This window comes from Glandiceps talaboti, chromosome 2, assembly GCF_964340395.1.
Source record: "Glandiceps talaboti chromosome 2, keGlaTala1.1, whole genome shotgun sequence".
NCBI classification, from domain to species: domain Eukaryota; kingdom Metazoa; phylum Hemichordata; class Enteropneusta; family Spengelidae; genus Glandiceps; species Glandiceps talaboti.
Window position 1 is genome coordinate 13,679,307 of NC_135550.1, and position 19,855 is coordinate 13,699,161.

The window sequence follows — 19,855 nt, forward strand, 5'->3', positions numbered from 1 at the left end:
CCAGTATGTTGAAATCCTCCTAATTTCTACAACCAGGACAAGATAACCCATGTCTTGCTTCCAAAGAGACAGTATCACTTATGTATATAAGATATTGCAAAAATTCGTTTCATATCTGGGATGCTCTACTACAGCGAGTGTGATGTTCTGACAATGTAAACAGTACACATTTAAATAGACAATCAAGTCAGTGGGATAGAATAAATTTTAATGAACTGATATACCAAGTTATACATGCAGCCTAACCATGAGTTTCTGATATTAGACTTCTGATTCTATTTGCAGTATTTAAAGCTACACTAGCTGCAACTGAGCCATTTAAAAAAAAAAACTTTTGTAAGATATATTGACTTACTCGTAATATTGTACACCCTACTGATTCACCTATGGATAAATATATTGTGTAGCTATACACATACTGGTAATACGGTACAATAAATCCAATCAAATTGATTTTTAGGTCCACACCCAAAAATCAGTGACCCAATGGGATCACGATTTCAACCTGTTACTGTACAACTTATGGATATAACCAACCTCTAATCAACATGTACAATGTCTAATTTTTGGTATTTTAACAATTTTTGGTGAATATATTGTTGGTTTTCTGATTAAAAAATAATACTCCTGTTACAGATAGTGCAGCTTTAAAGGACTGATCAACTGATTACAAATCACAGAAGTCTTTTTTTTTGGGTTGAAAAATCTAAGACAATCTGGGAAAACTTGATGAAACCATTTACTGTGGTTCTTATATGTGTAATGTATTCTTTAGTGACTTTTGAGAAACATTTTTTTTTTTTTTGGGGGGGGGGGAGAAGAGTGTTACATTTCATTGTATCAGATACATTGTCATTTTATATACAAAAGATACTGTAAACCTGGACATTTTCAGTGAAGACTTACTTTCACTTATTTTGCTGGAAAACAAAAATGTGAAAATATGTAGTGGCTAAAATGCCTTCTTGTACATGAATGCAATATACCAGTCTTGTGACATTAGTAAAAGTTAGTCTTTGAGAACAAGCTGAAGACTGTGAAATCGCAAAATTTTCTAGTGGCGAAAATGTCTAGGCTTACAGTAATACCTTTTGTAGTCAAAACACTATACAGTTATTACATCTGGCATGGATCTGTGATGATACAACATTCCTTTATTCTCCCAGAGTAGTGCAAAAGCCCTGATGCCTCTATTACATGCAAAAGATTTAATAAAACCCTTAACATAGCAACCTCTATCCTACCAGGTCCCCATTTATGTATAGCTGGATTGGCAGTTCAAATCTTGCCCAAGGACTGTAACCATTCAGGAACTATATAAGTCTAGGCTTCTGTGAACATTGCATTGTGTACATTTCATTAAGGAACTGCATTGATCCTAAACTAGTAGAAAATAGACACCATAGGGATTTAAAAGATATTGATCAGATACCAGTAGATTGAGGTATAATTTACCAATGGTTGCATACTATTATAAATGGTTTGTTTCACTTTGAAGTTGAAGGAAAGCTCCACTAAATGCCTTCATTTTAATTTGTCAACCTGCTGATGAAATGTACATAATACAGTGTTTTATATACAACACTACCCTAGGGTTGTAATATGTTCATATGACCCTAGAGTCACAACGTAATGTTTATACTACCCTAGAGTTGTACCACATTGTTTATACGACCCTAGAGTTGTAATATGTTTATACGACCCTAGAGTTGTAATATGTTTATATGACCCTAGAGTTGTATATATCTGATAGTATGAAATGCAAGACTGTTCCAACAAATGTAGTAATTTAGTGTGTAAACATATACATTAATAATTTCACACAGAGAACAACACAGTTAATGTTTATAAATATTTCATGATGACGTACTGTTGTATTGTCAGAATCCCATACTGAGATTTGTAGAGTGTACTTTTCAATGTGTGTGTCACTGTGTGTGTACCATGTGATGTCACTTAGTGACGTGATTTCTAGTACTTTAGAAATAAAGCAACTGATGATCTATAAATTATTCAATCTCTTATTTCTTTTGTTGTATTTGCTCTATAATCTTTTGGAGTTGTTCTTCTGCTGATTGATAGATGACGAGTAATTCAGGCGGCATTTCACCACTTATAGTGTTCTCTTGGGTTTGCTGGAAATGAAATACAAGTACAAATCCAATGTTATTATAGGTTAAGATTCAAGACTTAACAAAGCAGGTTTCTGAGACAACTCTTTGCAATCCACGATTTCTTCATTGATTCTTTCATTTCAACACAATAACATAAAATGTTCAAATGTGTCTTGTAGGACCCTCGGTTACCCAGACACTATGTTGTTCCTTACCTTGACCTTGGTGATGACTTGTTTCAACATCAGTTTTCCCGATGATAGAAGTTGTATGGCTTCACCAGAGTTTGTTTTTCTTGAACTGCAAAGACTGTAGGCTGTAGGAAGATCAGGATGAAGTTCATACATTGGCTGATATTTCATATTTGATTCAGGTTTTTGACTACATTGACATACGGTTGACATAATTACAATAATTTTGACACCACAAAATTTATTGTAGATCTGTAGGGCCATCCCTCATGGGTTCAGTGTTAATGCAAGAGGAAAGTGGAGTACTCAGGGAAAACCTGCATTGTTTGGCAGGGTGAAACTAAGCATCACCCTTCTTACATACAGATGTGGTTAATTTTTTAAAAACACAAATGCTGGGTAGGTTCAAACCCAGACTGTAGAAGTAAGAGGTGTCTGATCTAACCTTTTAGTCACTGACAACCATAAACACACATCCATGACAACATATTATGAAAACATGCAATACCACACATACATACACATGACCACGTGTATACACACACACAACCTGAAATATCCAACATACCTTCAGCAAGTTTGATAGACTCTTGTAGTACATCTTTGCTATCCTCTGTATCTTTAAACCACTCTGGTGATTGGATTTTAACTCTATGTGCTTTCTGCATGCATTGTAGAGCCTGAAAAATGAAAATAATAACAATTTAAAAAAATTTAGAAAAGGTTTTTAGCACAACTGAACTTGTTCAGTAGTGCTATAGGGATCGCCCGGCGTCTGTCTGTCTGTGTGTGTGGATGTGTGTGTGTGTGTGTGTGTGTAAACAACTTAAAGTCAAAAACCGCTGAACCGATTGCCACGATATTTGGTGGGTCCATTACTTTGGGTGTCTAGTTGGGAAATTGTTCAAATCAAAATGATCGCATCACAGGTGTGTGATTTGGGTCAAAAAATGTGATTTTTGGTCAAAAAACTTAAACTCAGAAACTACTGGGCAGATTGGTGCGAAATTTGGTGGGAACATTCTTAAGGGGGTGTAAAGTAAGATTTGTTCATGACGGGATGTTTCCATCAGTGATATGCAAATTAGGGCTAAATATGTGTCTTTTTGGTTGAAAATCTATAATTCCAAAACTACTGAGCAGATTGGGCTGAAATTTAATGGGAATGTATCTAGGGATGTATGGATGAAGAAATATTAAGCATACCATGATTCCATGAGTGATATGCAAATTAGGTGTAAAAATGTTCATTTTTGGTCAAAAACTTATATCTCAAAAAGTACTTGGTCAATTAGTCTGAAACTTGGCGAGATGTTTCTGAAACTGTTATTCTGCAGATTTTCTTCAAAACATTTTGACAAAATTGGCCCTAGCGACCATGACCACGCCCTTTAGCAACAACCAAATGGCAGTATATTTTGGTCAAATAACAACATCATCTGGTAAGCAAGTGAGTAAACATTCAAAAAATGTATGCAAATACCCTAGCAACCATGACCACGCCCATAGCAACAGCCAAACGGTGGTGTATTTCACAAAGATAACAACAGGGTTTAATAGATAATTGAATAAACATCCAAAAAATGTATGTAAATTTGCATAGCAACAAGACGACGCCCATAACAACAGCCAAATAATCACGTATATTGCAAAGATAACAACAGGAATAGAAAGACAGATGAATAAACATTCAAAAAATGTATGCAAATACCCTAGTAACCATGACCACGCCCATAGCAACAGCCAAACGGTGGTGTATTTCACAAAGATAACAACAGGGTTTAATAGACAATTGAATAAACATTCAAAAAATGTATGTAAATTTTCCTAGCAACAAGACCACGCCCATAGCAACAGCCAAATGATCACGTATATTGCAAAGACAATATCAGGAATTTATACACAAGTGAACAAAAACATACACAAATGTATGCAAATATATCTAACAACATGACCACGCCCATAGCAACAGCCAAGTGATATCATTTATCGTAAAGATAGCAACATGGTTGGATAGGCAACTGGATAGTTATTCAGCAAATAAACACCTATTGTTAGCATAGACTAGCATATGAATAAACATTTTTAAAAACTACAGTTGTGCTACAACGCCATTGGCGGTATTTTATTAAATTTTCTTTCAAATTTTCATCAGTGGTTCTGATTGAGATATAAATACAAATATTTATAATGCAAATTATCATTACCATTCTGTGTCTAGTCCTCTGATTGGCAGTTTCCCAGTAAATTAGCATATGCCAATGACATACCTTATCATTTTGTGTCTCATCCTCTGATTGGCAGTTTCCCAGCAAATTAGCATATGCCTGCCACACCTTTGCATTGTTGGTTACTTGTGAGGTCTGTCGTCCTAACAACTCAAGTGCTTTACTTTTCAGTCTTGATGCTGCAATAGTAGAGAATAGTAGTTTATTTTAGTTATACAACTCAAAGTTTCATATTAGGAGGGCTTTTCTATGTTTCCCATGACTATACCTGATCAACCTAAAGTCTTTAGAATCTGACCAAAGTGTTTATGAAAACAGTGCCCTCTATGGTCAGATTGAAAAAATGATCAAAACATCATTGTGTTCAGATTTGACACCTTTAATAAAATGGTTCAATTCTAATTTCAAAGACATCCAGTCTTTTCAAAGTATATGATATTGAACTGAACTAGCATCACTCTGTTTAAAATCCGATGTACTGAACATGCTGTGATTTCTTTTTGGCTGTTACGTTTACTGTTGTTTGTTCTTTTCTGAGCGCTTTTTGCATACATCTGACAATACCATAGGTTTTTCCCCCAAACTCAATCTCGTACTTATGAGTAGCCAACCAGAATCCGTCTTGCAATATAACACCCAACTTTCGAAATTGAAAGAAAGAGAACCCCCAAGCAATAATGATAACATCGTTGTCTGCAGTACCAGTATGTTTCGGTGCATTATATTTTTTCATTAGTTGAGTGAATTCACTCAGCACTCTTGTGTAGCTCAAGACAACCTATGGTATTGTGTCAGATATATGTACTTAGCACTCACAAAAGAACAAGTGACAGTAAATGTTACAGCAAAAAAAGAAATCATGCCATATGCTACATCGAATTTTAATCAGATTGAACTAGCATGTACTCAGGACTTACTGTAAGCAAGACACTGATTCAAAATAACCAAGAGAAACGCAGTAGTGGAAAAGGTCAGCCTTACAAACTAGTCTAACTTGAAAGCCCTTGAGTCACTTCAACAACCCAATTACTAAAACTACAGAAAGGGGAAATTGCTATATTGGAGAACCTGTTCCTGTAGGCTACTCGGTTCACTTGGCAGATTGGACACAGTGCATTTGATGTCATGGTGTCTCATGTCGTCCCGATGTATAATTGCTCATTTGTACTGGAAATTTGATGGTGTCAGGTGACACTCTTTGTTACATTCTATTGGTAGTTCCCCACAGGGCAGCTTTAAATTGGGGTCAAAGTTCACATGACATCTTCTTGTAGCCATCTTTATCTGTGGTAATTGGGGTGATACGGTTCACCACAGTTCAACTGAATTCTGTATGTCTACTCAACAGGATGGTGGCAATATTTTTCTTTCTCTTATCTCAAAAGCTAACTGATGATTGTGGTTAACCCCTTCAATACTGAAAACATTCCCGCCAAAATTGTTTGGACAAAATTCTTGTTTTATGTAAGTTTTTGGCATATATCAACTTCATTTTAAACTGGAATTAAAGAAATGTTACTTCCTAATAATGTAATATTATTGTAATTATGAAAATATTCATATAAATTGGGTCCCCATATTATTTAAAACTCGTCTCTAGTCATGAAAGGGTTAAATAAATATATTAACAATTCTTACATCATAGTGATTGTAACATACCGTACAAGGTATGGTAGTCTATGTCAATTTTATGTGGATATCTCTCCTCGTTTACTGTAATTCCAAAACCTTAGCTAAAACACATAACACACTAACCTGGCAGACCATTGGCATCATCAATACCAAGCACAATGGCTTTGACCAATATTTCTAAAACTTCTTCGTCATGGAAATGTTGTTTCAGGTCAAGCAGTCTGTGGTAAGCACGTATAACATCTTCAAAATGGCCGACATCCGTACTTGTCTGTATTAAAGCAAAACAAATAATTTCATTTTGAATTCCAATGAATCCTCCGCTGCACATTATTAAAGGGGTATAAGCTGAGTTTAGCTTTGCAGCATACTATCAAAAGGTACTTGTTGTATTCTACTGACTGAAGCCTATTTAACTATCACTTACTATTGGTAGAACTCAAACCTGATGTTTAGGCAAAATTTTCACAGTTTGATGATGTTAATTAATTAAAATATCTCAAAATTATACAGGAAAATGCTATTATGACATCGACACTGCAAACAGACAATGCCATTGAAGGCATGCGTTGATGTTGAATTAACTTGGTCAAGGTTTGGTGTAAGTACTCTTTCCTGTTGTGAGTACAAATTTATAAACTCAGCTCGTGCCACTTTAATGTCAATCCGCTCTTTTTGTCTGGAATGATATTTGAGAGCTACTATCATTGGAAATCTTTGAGCAGTTTGACTAGCATGACCATACATGTATCATCCAGTTTCCTGAATGCTTCAATAACTGAAGAAAACTTGGAAACCAATTCTAATAAGCTACCAAAGTCTGTATAAGCATTGGGTTTAAAGTACTCTTTTATAAAGTTACTAAAAAGATACTTACAACAAGGAAGTTCTCCCATACTTTCCAGTGTTCATAGTTACATTTCAATGATTCTTGTAGAGTTCTGTAAGCTTTCATCCTGTGACAAAGCATCAAAGTAGAAATGATAAAATAATGTCCTTGAATCCTAAAACTCTAGCGCTGTCTGTCTGTCCAGCGGTTGATAAAGTCCATTCTTTCATAGCTTAATTTAGCAAATATTCGATGTTGTGCAACTACAAATTTTATTGTTAGTGATGTCTAACTAAACCTTACATACAATCTACATACAATCTACACAGTCTGAAGACAATATTCTGCATTTAGCACATAAACACTTGTAAGACAATTTGCCAAAAAACAGGTAGTTGTGCAGACATTTGTAATTTGCCACCCATCTTGTACAAAAGAGACAAGGTTGGGTAAAACTAACTAAATATCAAGTTTAAAAATTACTAACATCTAATGTTTTTATGCAATACTCTCTGGAATAAGTTTTCAATATAAAATAACACATATCTAGGAAAGTGCTTCGAGAGTGGGGTATTTATAACTCAATTCATTTGAATATAGTGACAAACAAAATATTCTTCATATTCTATATATACATATAAATATATATTTATACTCACTTCTGCTTTGTCTTGATGTATGCATTGGATAAATTGTTCCAGGCTTCAAAGTTCTGGTGGCACAAAGACATCATACAACAAATAAAAAAATTGGACATGTTGGTGATGTTTTCAATTCATACTCATACCGTAACAGTCTGGATGACTAGTCAGACGGAAACTTAGAACCATTAATTTGTTATCACTGTCTAGTGATACACAGTCTATGGTGAGGTAAGTCATACACTACTGTCTAGAGATACACAGTCTATGGTAAGGTAAGTCATACTTACATCACTGTCTAGTGACGTACACCTGTGGTAAGCTTTTATGGCGATGTCATATTTCTGGGCCTCTGTGGCTGCAAATCCCAATCTAAACCATACATTGTACTGCATAGAAAAAGCAATGAAAGTCATACAGATGAAAATTACAGATTTGCCAACATTACTGCATACCTGCATGCAAATGATATGCAAATGAAGATCATAGACTGAACAATCGCATCTGTCGTACTGTCATTTTATGGAAATTTGTTGTTTCTGAAAAACATATGTAATAATAACAGAACCCCATGCCGTGTGAGTGCCAGTGTGGGTACTCAGGTACTTGTAATCATGCTGGCTGTGTTTTCTGCTGCACTTTCACTCACTATGCTCGTGAAAGTACTGCCACAGAAAACACTGCAAGCAATTGTGCAAATACCCCGAGTCCGCCACACTTGCACTCACATGTCATGCGGTTCTGTCATATTTGACATGCCATACTGCGCAGGTTGTATTAAAGTTCTTAAAACTGTTAACATATAAAGCTTTAGATGTGGGATGGTGAAATAAAGCAATTAGCTAATTCAGCGAAGTGGGATAGTCTCACATGGACCATGTCTTTACATATCCAACTTGACATCCCAAGCGTTTCCACCACGGTTTGCTATCAAAACCTGGGTACACGGTATGGAAATGTATGCAAGTCTAACAGAAATCCTGCCCCCCTGTCACTGATGTTGTGAAATCACTGAAAATACTAACCTAGCATTAGAACACTTTGACAAACATAACAGTTCTACCTTTACTATGCAATAATACAAACCTACCATTAGTCATCATGTTTTGCTTAGTCATTCTGACAGATCAGAGAACACTCAGTTGAGTTGTTCAGAGATTCTGATTTGAAATCATTTCTTTCAGTAAACTTTGTATTACCTGTAATGAGTTGATTTCCAGTGACTTTTGGAGATGTTCAATGGCTTTATCATAATCTTCTTTGCGGAAATAATAAACACCCAGTGAACGCTGTGCCCTGGCACTACGATGGTTTGAAACTTCCCACGCTTTCTCATAATATGTGTGGTCCTGTTAAAAGTATAAAAGTAAAGACTCTGAAAGTTTAACAGTATGCTGTGCAATCAGGTGTCTGGGTAGAATGATATTGATGACTTGGCTACTCTCTAATGTGTACAATATTTCACCCTTGCCACTAATAAACTAATAAACGATCTCCCTTGAGTTTTCCTGCACACACGCACTGTGGCAACTAATCTATAAGCTAATAAACAATCTGAGCCCTTGAGGTTTTCTACATACACATTGGCAACTAATGTAAATTGAACAAATTGGTTTATACAAATGCAGGTGAAATTGAGGATGATTCCCCTGGCAGTATTGAAAACTTAGGGAGCACCCAATAATTAATTACGGGGGGGGGGGGGGAATCCAGGCACAGACACAGAACTACTAACAAAATAAGAGGATACAGAGTTCTGGCCTTCAGCTATGCAAATTAGATCCACACACAAGAGTTAATTAATAAATGCACAGTGGTGGTAGTAGTGGAAAACAAATGTATGACATTTATCATGTGATGGCAGTGCAGTGGTGGGATCAAGTCGTTAACACTGATTCTGGGACTAGTATCCTTTTCATGTCTGACATCATTTTAACTCATGCTTTTGAAATATTTTGACTGAGGAAGAGTCGTTACAATTGAGAGAGGGTCACATTTTATGCAACAGACCATGCTTGTCATCCTTGTCCCCCCCCTCCTGTAATTACTGAAGGCTCCCTTACTACAATATAAATCTATAGCTTTGTAAAACGACAAAAACTAAGAAATTCAATTTATGTTCTTTTCTCTAACTATTCATCTTTTTTTCCACTATTGGCTTTCATGTTTTTCAACAAAATAGTGTTTTTGAAAGTACCATAACTGAGGAGTATACCTTGAGGCAATGTAAACTAATGGTCTTTAGTCTGTTTATGTAATAACATGTTAATTCCCGTGTTTCCTTTAAGTGGCTTTCTGTAGTAAATTGCCATGTCAGTTTCAGTGAAACAAACATCAATCTTACACAGTACAGTACCTACCTCTGTTACGTCTCCAAGGATACACCAAAGTTTACCCGTTTCTTTAATTTTCAGTTGTTCTCGTGTTAGGTTCTCTGCCTGTCAGAAAAATGACAGAGTAAAATTGATATTAAAAAAACAGAATCACAAATTAATGTCGTAATCCACAGAATGAATGAACCACATATAAAACTGTAAATGTGTCTATGATTTATATGTGTTTTTCTACAAATGCTCTTTAGTATGTGCACATACACAAACAACACCACTCTAGTATGTGCACATACACAAACAACATCACTCCAGTAAGTACACATATACAAACAACACTCTAGTATGTACACATACACAAACAACATCACCCCAATATGTACACATACACAAACAACACTCTAGTAAGTACACATATACAAACAACATCACCCCAATATGTACACATACACAAACAACATCACCCCAATATGTACACATACACAAGCAAAACTCCAGTATGTACACAGTCATACACAAACAACATCACCCCAATATGTACACATACATAAACAACATCACCCCAATATGTACACATACACAAGCAAAACTCCAGTATGTACACATACACAAACAACATCACTCCAGTATGTACACATACACAAGCAAAACTCCAGTATGTACACATACACAAACAACATCACTCCAGTATGTACACATACACAAACAACATCACTCCAGTATAAAGTACACATACACAAACAACATTATTCTAGTATGTGCACATACTCAAAGATAAATATATAGAATTTCATTCATCTTTATATACTATAAATAAACAGAATGAAGTTTCCCAATTCTCTGGTTTTATTTTTCTATTTTTTAACTTTTTAAAAAATTTTGGGGGTGGGTATGTCAACTATGTTGGTTTCAAAACTGGCAATAAAGTGTTAAATTGTTGAAAGTTATCAATTTTTGAATTGAGTCAAAATACTACTGTTTGTTGTAATTTGTAACTAATTAATCACAATGGGCCTAGTTGTAAGCAGAGAGTCATATCTGAGGTATATGTATACCTAAGTTACTAGTTTTTATCATATGTCTGTCAGTAGCTACATTCACATTTATTAAAATCTGGGCCATGACCTAGTCCTAGTAAACAAATTAAACCCGGATTAAATCTTGGTTCATGTTCACATTGCCGCTAGGCTAGCCAAAAAGACTGTTGGATGATTTAAAGGATAACCTTGTGGCTTAGATCACCATTGAGGGCGTCATCTGGAAACAGGCCAAGATGAAATGCTTTCATGATGATAATTTTGGCTCAAGGCAGTCTTTGGTTCGACTCTAAACCATGTCCTCACTCTGGGGCAAACTCTTGTCTGAGCCTGGTCCAGACCGAACTGTTCACACTACCTTTTTAATCCTTTACTTGGGCCTGGCCATGGCCTGGCCATGACTAAATGTCCCAGTGTGAACCCCACTATTGTGAAAAGGACCTTGAAAATTACCTTTTCATATCTTCCTAATTTCTGATAACATACTATGGCATCCTCCCATAGGTGTAACCTTAGATATACTTCCAATGCAGTCTTTACAGCTCCAATCTTTATCAGCAACTCTGCAAAGTCTCTCTGTGGGGGGAAAAAAAACGTACTTTAACAAATCATTTTGAAAACTTACAAATAAATCTGCCTGAAAGCAAGTTACTGTTAAATGTCACCTATCACAAAGCCAAATAAACAATACATGAATACATCACTATATCAAGAAACTCATAAATATATCAATGTGAAGTGCAAGCAGGGCTAAGCCAATAGTAGGCATGGATTTGGCAAATTTTCAAATTATGAACACAGAGGGCACTGTTGCACTCAATGAAAAAACTCACCTCAACAATCCATTTCGGTTGTAGATTTGAAGTATAAAATAAATATAGCCTTTTCATAGATGCAGGATCTTCTGCATTAAACTGATCAACTAAAACCTGTCAGAAATAAAGATCATAATGAGATCATTGAAATCAAATACTTTAGAAAACACAGTAAAGTAATAATTTTTATCACAATTAAATTTTCAAATTCCTTTAATTAAATTTGTGAAACTGTCGAAAATTTATGACTGGCACACAAAAATAAGAGGTTTTCTTTACGAAAATGAAAGTATCTATAATTTCCATGATAGAACTTGTCAATATTTTCTAATCAAGATATTTTCTGTAGTCATGCTGGTTTTCAAGAGAAGTGGAAATTTAAAGCTAAATCTTTTTCACAAAAGTTGTCTTTAAAATACGTAGTTTAAAAAAATCTGCTTTTAGTTGTTGTAATACTTTATCTAGTCTTTGCAGACACAGATTCCAAGGATAAATATGACCTCTGACCTGCATTTGTGTCATTGACCTCTCGATTGTCTTGGGTCTTTGGTCTTCGAGACGACTTCTAATTAGCAACGCTACAGTCTGTATGGACCACACTTTGGGATGAGCTAAAACTACCTACAGATACAACATTGATAATATAATGATTGTGCATGAGGTGTACATCCATGATGTCAAAGGTCACAGCTCAGTCCACATTACATCATATTCATTTCATACGAATAATTACTTCATGTAACAATTTGTTAATTTCCTTACTTCCTTACGGCACAACATTTTAGGCAAATGAGTAATTTGATGACACAATTTTTGAGTGGATACAGAAATTGTCACTGACTTCAGACATCAGCAATCATGGAGAATCTGTTAATACATATTAAACCCAGTCAACACTATTTGGAGGATTTCCACTCACTTCAGAACAAAAATTGTTATGAACAGGATATGACATGAATTTTACACTGAGTACACATTTACAGGAAAATTATGTCTCAAGTTAGACTACATGTCAGTAGGTTGGCGTACAAATCAAACACAAATCTCACATGCTGGGTTGTTAGAAGCAATGACAGGAAAGGTTTAGTGTCATTTGAACGAAAATGAGACTTTTTAAGCTTACTTGAATAAAACTCTGCAACTCCTCTGTCAGCAGTTCTTGTTTTGGCTGAGTTCTCTTGTGTTCTAAACTGTAGACAAAGAAAAACCATTGTACAGTTAATTTAGAAAGACTACCTAAGTTGTTATTAATATACTCTTAATTAAGAAAGACTACCTGAGTGGTTATTAATGTACTGTTAATTTAGAAAGACTACCTAAGTGGTACTGTTATTAAGAAAGACTACCTAAGTGGTTATTATTGTACTGTTAATTTAGAAAGACTACCTAAGTTGTTATTAATATACTGTTAATTAGAAAGACTACTTAAGTGGTTATTATAGTACTGTTAATTTTGAAAGACTACCTAAGTGGTTATTAATGTACTGTTAATTTAGAAAGACCACCCAAGTGGTTATTAATGTACAGTTAATTTAGAAAGACTACCTGAGTGGTACTGTTAATCAGAAAGACTACCTAAGTTGTTATTAAATCTAGTGACAGCAAAAGATTATGTTGAAGACATGTTTATTTACAAACAACACACCAACATTGCAGTTAAGTAGCACTCTGCATTTAGTAAAGAATAAGGGTTTCATCCAACTCTGGGGGTGCTATGCTAGATTTTTTAAAAGATCAGTTAGTTATTCATTTCCTCCACAGCACATCGTGAATACTATTTGTTTCCAAGGTTCCCATAATCAGGAAAGTTCACTACTATGTGTTGATGCTATACTATACATACCACATGGCTAAAATCACTGCCTGTTCAACACCACTTAATTCAACAACTTCACTATTCTGAGGGTCTTCAAATTGTACTTTATCTAACAAGGTATCATTGTCCAGAAGTAGGTCCTGAAATGTAGAAAATAACATGTATGTCAAAGTTAGGCTTCAGATTTGAGTTTCACTTTTATCTAAATCAGTGTATGATGATGATGATGATGATGATGATGATGATGAATTCTGCATACATGTAGTTTGATAAGCATAGTTTTTATTACATATTCTGATATTGAATATTAAAAAAGTTTCTTTTCAGTAGTACCATTACGCGAGTACAAAAATGGATTGAGTCTTTGATTACTTTCACACCTCAGCAAGTTTTTACAAGAAGTACAAATTAAATTGAATGAAACTGTAAAAAAAAATACTTTGAAATTGTAATGAATTACATTTGAGAGGATACCATGTCTCTTATGAGTACTTCATTTATCCCTTTGTGACAGGAAGCCATAAATTGTACATACTGAACAACATTTACAATCACTATATCGTAGTCTAAGGCAAAAGTAAAAAAAATGTGTTTTTTTTCCGATAACATGACTTCAGAAAATAGGGTTGGTAGGTCGGGATTTTATTTTTTGACCCAAAGACAAGATCCTCGTTGGTCATGATACTTTCATAGCAGTTGATGAGGTGTAAAAGAAGTAAATGAAGACAATCGTGTGATTCAGAAGTAGACAAATACAATATGCAGACTGTACCGTTATAGGTTGATAAGACATTGTTTCTCTCTGGAATATGATTTTAAAAACAGTAACCAAAGGTAGTTTGGCAAGAAAATCTACAGGGAAATAGAAGTCAATTGTCATAATTTTACCTTTTTGCCATCTTTTTTGAATTTTAAAAAAATGTTCAGGGTTGGCTGCTTAAACTAAGGTCAGTTGGGTTATCGGAAATATAGTATTTTTTTATTTGGTCTAATTTTACATTCATTGTATAAACACTGAATAGAGGATCACCTTTGGCAGTAAATCTGTGTCAAAATGTACAGAATCTTCTAACATAGCTGTTCCCTCTTCTCGCTGTACTTTTAATAATAGTTGGGGTATATTACTTTGTTGAAATCGTGTCTTTTTACCAAGAGCACCTGTGAGAAAACAAGACAAATTGTAGTTTTAAGTTTTATGAAATGTTTGTAGCGTAGTGTTTTGATATCACTGAAAGATTGTGCACATCAGGAATAATTTACCAAAGTATTGTTATCCTAAAAACTATAGTGGATTTTCAAACCAAATTGACCCACTACATGAACACTACAAGGGATTATATGAACCATTAACTTTTTTTGGCCATGCTTAGCTCGTTACCATAGCAACCACATGAAATCTTACGGTAAGGATACTGGTAACTGAAAATGTTCAAGTGTTGCTTTATCAGTGAATGTTCAAAAATAACAGTTTTAAACTTTTTTATCAAGTATTTTCCTACATCAAGATCTTCAAAAATAAGTAGAATACCGTGATGTATAGACTGTAAGACACATTGTGTTGTTCCGGCCTCCTCTCTCATGTTGACCAATGTGTGAGGGTGCCCCGTCACGGTGTACCTTACAGACTACAACAGATACAGAGTAACTACAAAAGGAAGACCTGAACTCTTTATATTATATACTTGCCTGTAAGATTTGCTGTTAACTGGGCTGAATTTCTAGCATTTGACAGATCTTGTTTGGCCTTGTCATACTTGTAGTAGTAGCCATGAATATAACTACATTCCAGATAGAACTGAATTCTGACACTTTGTAAGTTGTCATCTTGAGTCAGAATTTCACTGGACTTCACTATTAAAGGAAGAAAATGTGGTTGATTTATACAGTCTTGGTAATCTCAGAATATGGTTACATTTGAAGACTGTAGGGAATTGGTGATAATATCCTACACAACATGGACACTAACTATCAATATTCTTGGTTGGACATCCATTAACTTTTTATATCTCATCTAAACATGACTGTGTTTCATTATATTGCACATTTTTTTCAATATCTTATCATCATTATTTTAAATAGAAATATCCGATACACTTGCTAGGTAGGTGAAGCTTTTATTACCACATGGAAAAGTAGTATGCCATCTAGATTACAATTTTTAACAGATACTCTCAACTTTTGGCAATCTAATCGACAACAATCATAAATACAGCAAATCAAAATACAAATCACTCCCCATATACATGTTCACTCATCATTACAGCCTCAATGTGCATGTCTCTGTTTACACCTTCTTCACATCAGGCAGATTACCATTCGATCCTAATTCACATACAATCTTATTGAATCACCCATCAGACAGACATGGGTTACTCTAACAAAACAAGTACATACCTTGATCAATCAATTCCATTACTAAATCATGGATTTGAGGAGACCTTTCATCCAATAGTTCCTGTTTGATGTACAGACATCTCATTGCCCAGTAAATGACAGTCTGAAAGTCAGAAAGAACACATTTCACTGTGTACATGACCAGAAATGTAATACTACATACTTTATACTATCAAATACAATTTGAAAGTCAAAATTGTCACATTATACAAAATTGTGTTTTTTTATTATACAAAATTGTGTTTTTTTAAATATTTATCACCATTTATAAAAATGAATAATAGTATATTGACATCTCTTCTAATAGTTCACGATATGAGCAAGGAAACTCTGAATATAGATGACTTTATAAACTAATTACAATCTATTCTACTGGACTTACTGTTCATTTGAGCTGCAACAGTTTCATGTCCTATTCTGGATGATGCGGTGTGTCAGGCCAACTGATGATCTAGTGACAGGTGATTGGTGACATGTGATAAAGTTCAACTGTCATGTGAGAATCATTGCAGAGTCAGTTGGCCTGTAGAAGCATCCAAGAAACTTACCACTCAAAAGAACAGCAAGTCCAGTAGGAGAGATTATAATTACTCCATTAGTAATCTACTTTCTCCAAACTTGTACTTAGTTGTGTACAAACAAATACCCCCTAGAGAGAAAGAGGATTTTAACTTCATACCTGGATGATTAAGAACATTCCTAGCCATACTGTATATGAAATGGTACTTACCTTACAGCTGGGTAGGAGATGGCGACTCTCTACCAAAACTATTTGTCCTAAGAGAAGATACAAAGGATGATGCACCAATGGATACATAGATTCTTCTTCATTACTTAACATGTCTTTGATATACTCTTCAAGTTCTTTGCCCTGTACATGAAGTAATATTGACATTAGTGGATAAAGAAACAAAGATTTGGATAGGACTCTCATTTGCCAGCATCATTTTAATGAAGGGCAGTAAATAGGTAGAATTCACTCATTTTTCTAGCATCTCCAAAACAACATTGGTATAAATGTATGGGAAACTATGCCAGTGTTATCTTATCGACACCTTTCTGTTACTTAACTTGGGTAAAAACAGTGAACTAACCTTGTTTCTGTAATATTCTGGTAGATACTGTACAGGGTCTTGTGTAACAGGTGGTCCTGTCCAATTGGCCTGCACAAATAGTTGTAGGGATGTGATGCCAACACACATAACACAGATCTGTCTGTTGGACAAGTACAAAAATGACTCGGTTAACTTTTTAATAATTGTAGATTTTACTTCATTTTATCATTTTATCATCATCCATACTTTCTCATCTTCTTTCAAATGTGAACAAATTGCAGACAGTTAATTGTACTAATAAAATGTGGGGTACTGAATGTAAAAGCATGGAATTATGGTATGGTAAAAGAGCAATTGTTAATGGTACAAAAATAAAGAATGACTTTTCCCACACTTTAGCTCAATATTATGAGATGTTTCCCTTGGGTCATAGATATAAACTTTACATTCCCTCAGTTACATTCCCTCAGCAATTTGATTTAATTTATCAGGAACTGCTGTGTCTGACTTGTGGATCAGTCATATGTAACTTTTACCATTAGTTTTCCATGTTTCTGTACATTTGTGCAACTATTGGCAATTTTACTGTGTATCTGTATGTGTTGTCATACGACAAATCCCCCTGTGAAGGATGACAAATTAAAGTGGCCAAAAGGTGAATTTATAAACCTTCACTCAAGTGAAAACACTGGCATAAAACCTCAATAAAACTATTCTAGTGCAATGTTAATGTCAATGCATGCCTTCTATGACATTAAAATTACCTTCTGGTTTAATAGTACAGTTGATTGCCTAGTATGGGTTCCTCTATATTTTTTGGAAAGTATTAAAAATTACGTCATCGGATTGTTTTTATGTTAAACCTTAATACCAGGTTTGAGTTCAGTCAATCACAAGTGATAGTTATGTTTGTTTCAGTAAGGAGAATACTACAAGTGACTTTCAAAGACACAACATCGATCTTGCCCAAAAATGTATAAACTCAGCTTGTGTCCCTGTAATAATTATAAAAATATCCCCCACACTAAAGAAAGCTGAGAACATAACCTTACCTTAATTCTGATTCCTCAGGACTTGAATTTTTGATAAAGTTTTCAATTTGTTGCTTAAGAAATTCATGAAGGGAAACATCTGGGTTCCCATCTATTGTCTGTCCTAGCATCTCTTGTACACTGGTCTGTCTGTATACTGAATCATAATGGCCTTCAAGTAAATCTGTTACCAAGGAAACGGTATCCTGAATACCTGGAAGTCCTACAAAGTAAGAGACACAGAGATGAGATTTATACTTTTTTAATGGATTGTGTATGAAAAACCAAAACCAACTGGCTTTTATGTTTCTATGATTTGGTTGAATGGTTGAAGATTGAACGAATCAAGTTGTTTCATTCATTCATTCATTCATTCATTCATTCCCTCCTTCTCTCACTCTTTCTACTAAATTACACTACACTATACTATTACTTCATCATACCTCGGACATGATCATTCATGGTTATGTAGATGTCCTTAACTATAAAAAAAATCCCAGTTATAAGTAGTCTCCAGGGGGTTATACGTGTTCCATCCATTACATGTATTTCGTAATCACTCACTGAGATCATTATTTCACAAAAGAACACACTTGTATATCATGGGATTTCTTTCTACCTGTACCTCCATTTGTACATCCATATTGACGCTGTAGCTGCAATAATTGTAGCATTTGATGTGGTTTTGAGGGGTTTTTTCTTCTGTTTTTGTGCCTTTTTTCGTTCCGATATTCAACCCGAATCGGTTGCTACATTAGTTCTTGGAGGAATTATACTGACAGTATAATTCCTCCAAGATTAGTTGCTACAATTATTGCAGCTAATTGACGCAGGAGATCTAAGAAGAAAGGTCTTGAAGTCGGACAAAAGTGAAAAGTAAATACATGAATAATATTTTTTTAATGGCCAATTCAAAATAATGACGTTATTAGGTATTCAACAATATTCATATATATTCAACAAATACTGCCACCGGTGTTTGCATTGGTATTTTTTTTAATATTCGTAAATACCTAATAACGTCATTATGTCTTTATGACCATCCGGCATCCTTGAAATCTTGAATACATGTAGCTCACAATAACTGTAGTTCTAACTTCTACGGTGTGTACAACAAAGTGTACTTTAAGTTTAAGTTAACCATCGACAGAACCTGTCCCTTTACGTGCATTGGAAGCACTGATCATAACCAAGTACATGTACATGCACCGCAATAATAATACTCAGTCTGCCAGCATGACTCGTGTGCTGAGAACTTACCGCAAGTAGCGACTCTATCATCGCGCACATGTTCACATCTGAGAAGAGAACTCTCGAGTAATCGCAGTACTCCGTGACTACCTTCTTCTTCCATGACTTAATCAATAAAATTTACAAACTTATAGATATAATAACTTCTTAATCAGTTGATTTTGTTTAAAAAGAGTCGATTAAAACCTTAGTTCACTCGTCGCCATACTTTCGCAAGGGCGCAGCCATATTTGTTAATTACTATGCATGCTGGGAAAGCCCTCAGACGTCTGGGTAACTTCTCGTAACCATGACGTGTAGTGTTTATATCATATATCCATCCGCGTAAAATATATATGATAAATATTCAATAAAAATGTATATGCAGAAGAAAAATATGACAGCTGTCTCCGAAGATTAACTGGTCAGTTCTGAAATGCTAAGTAGCAGATTATGAATCAAAATCGAGATATTTTTGCTTCACAGTGTTGCACTACTTTCGATACCGTTAC

At 34.8% G+C, this 19,855-nt stretch overlaps 1 protein-coding gene across 1 annotated transcript; it reads right to left on the reverse strand.

Annotated features, from left to right (window-relative positions):
• Positions 1-230: 230 nt before the first annotated feature.
• LOC144452440 (tetratricopeptide repeat protein 27-like) lies at positions 231-19,576 on the reverse strand. The gene is made up of 22 exons (XM_078143536.1): positions 19,374-19,576; positions 18,135-18,336; positions 17,122-17,242; positions 16,758-16,898; positions 16,028-16,130; positions 15,320-15,484; positions 14,664-14,791; positions 13,661-13,773; positions 12,941-13,007; positions 12,325-12,438; positions 11,836-11,931; positions 11,456-11,578; positions 9,996-10,073; positions 8,835-8,984; positions 7,926-8,024; positions 7,654-7,706; positions 7,043-7,121; positions 6,289-6,436; positions 4,576-4,712; positions 2,874-2,985; positions 2,330-2,430; positions 231-2,135 (listed from the first exon to the last, which is right to left on the reverse strand). Exons 1-22 carry the CDS (start codon positions 19,465-19,467, stop codon positions 2,022-2,024), a joined length of 2,538 nt encoding a protein of 845 aa, XP_077999662.1. The 5' UTR covers positions 19,468-19,576; the 3' UTR covers positions 231-2,021.
• Positions 19,577-19,855: the final 279 nt, after the last annotated feature.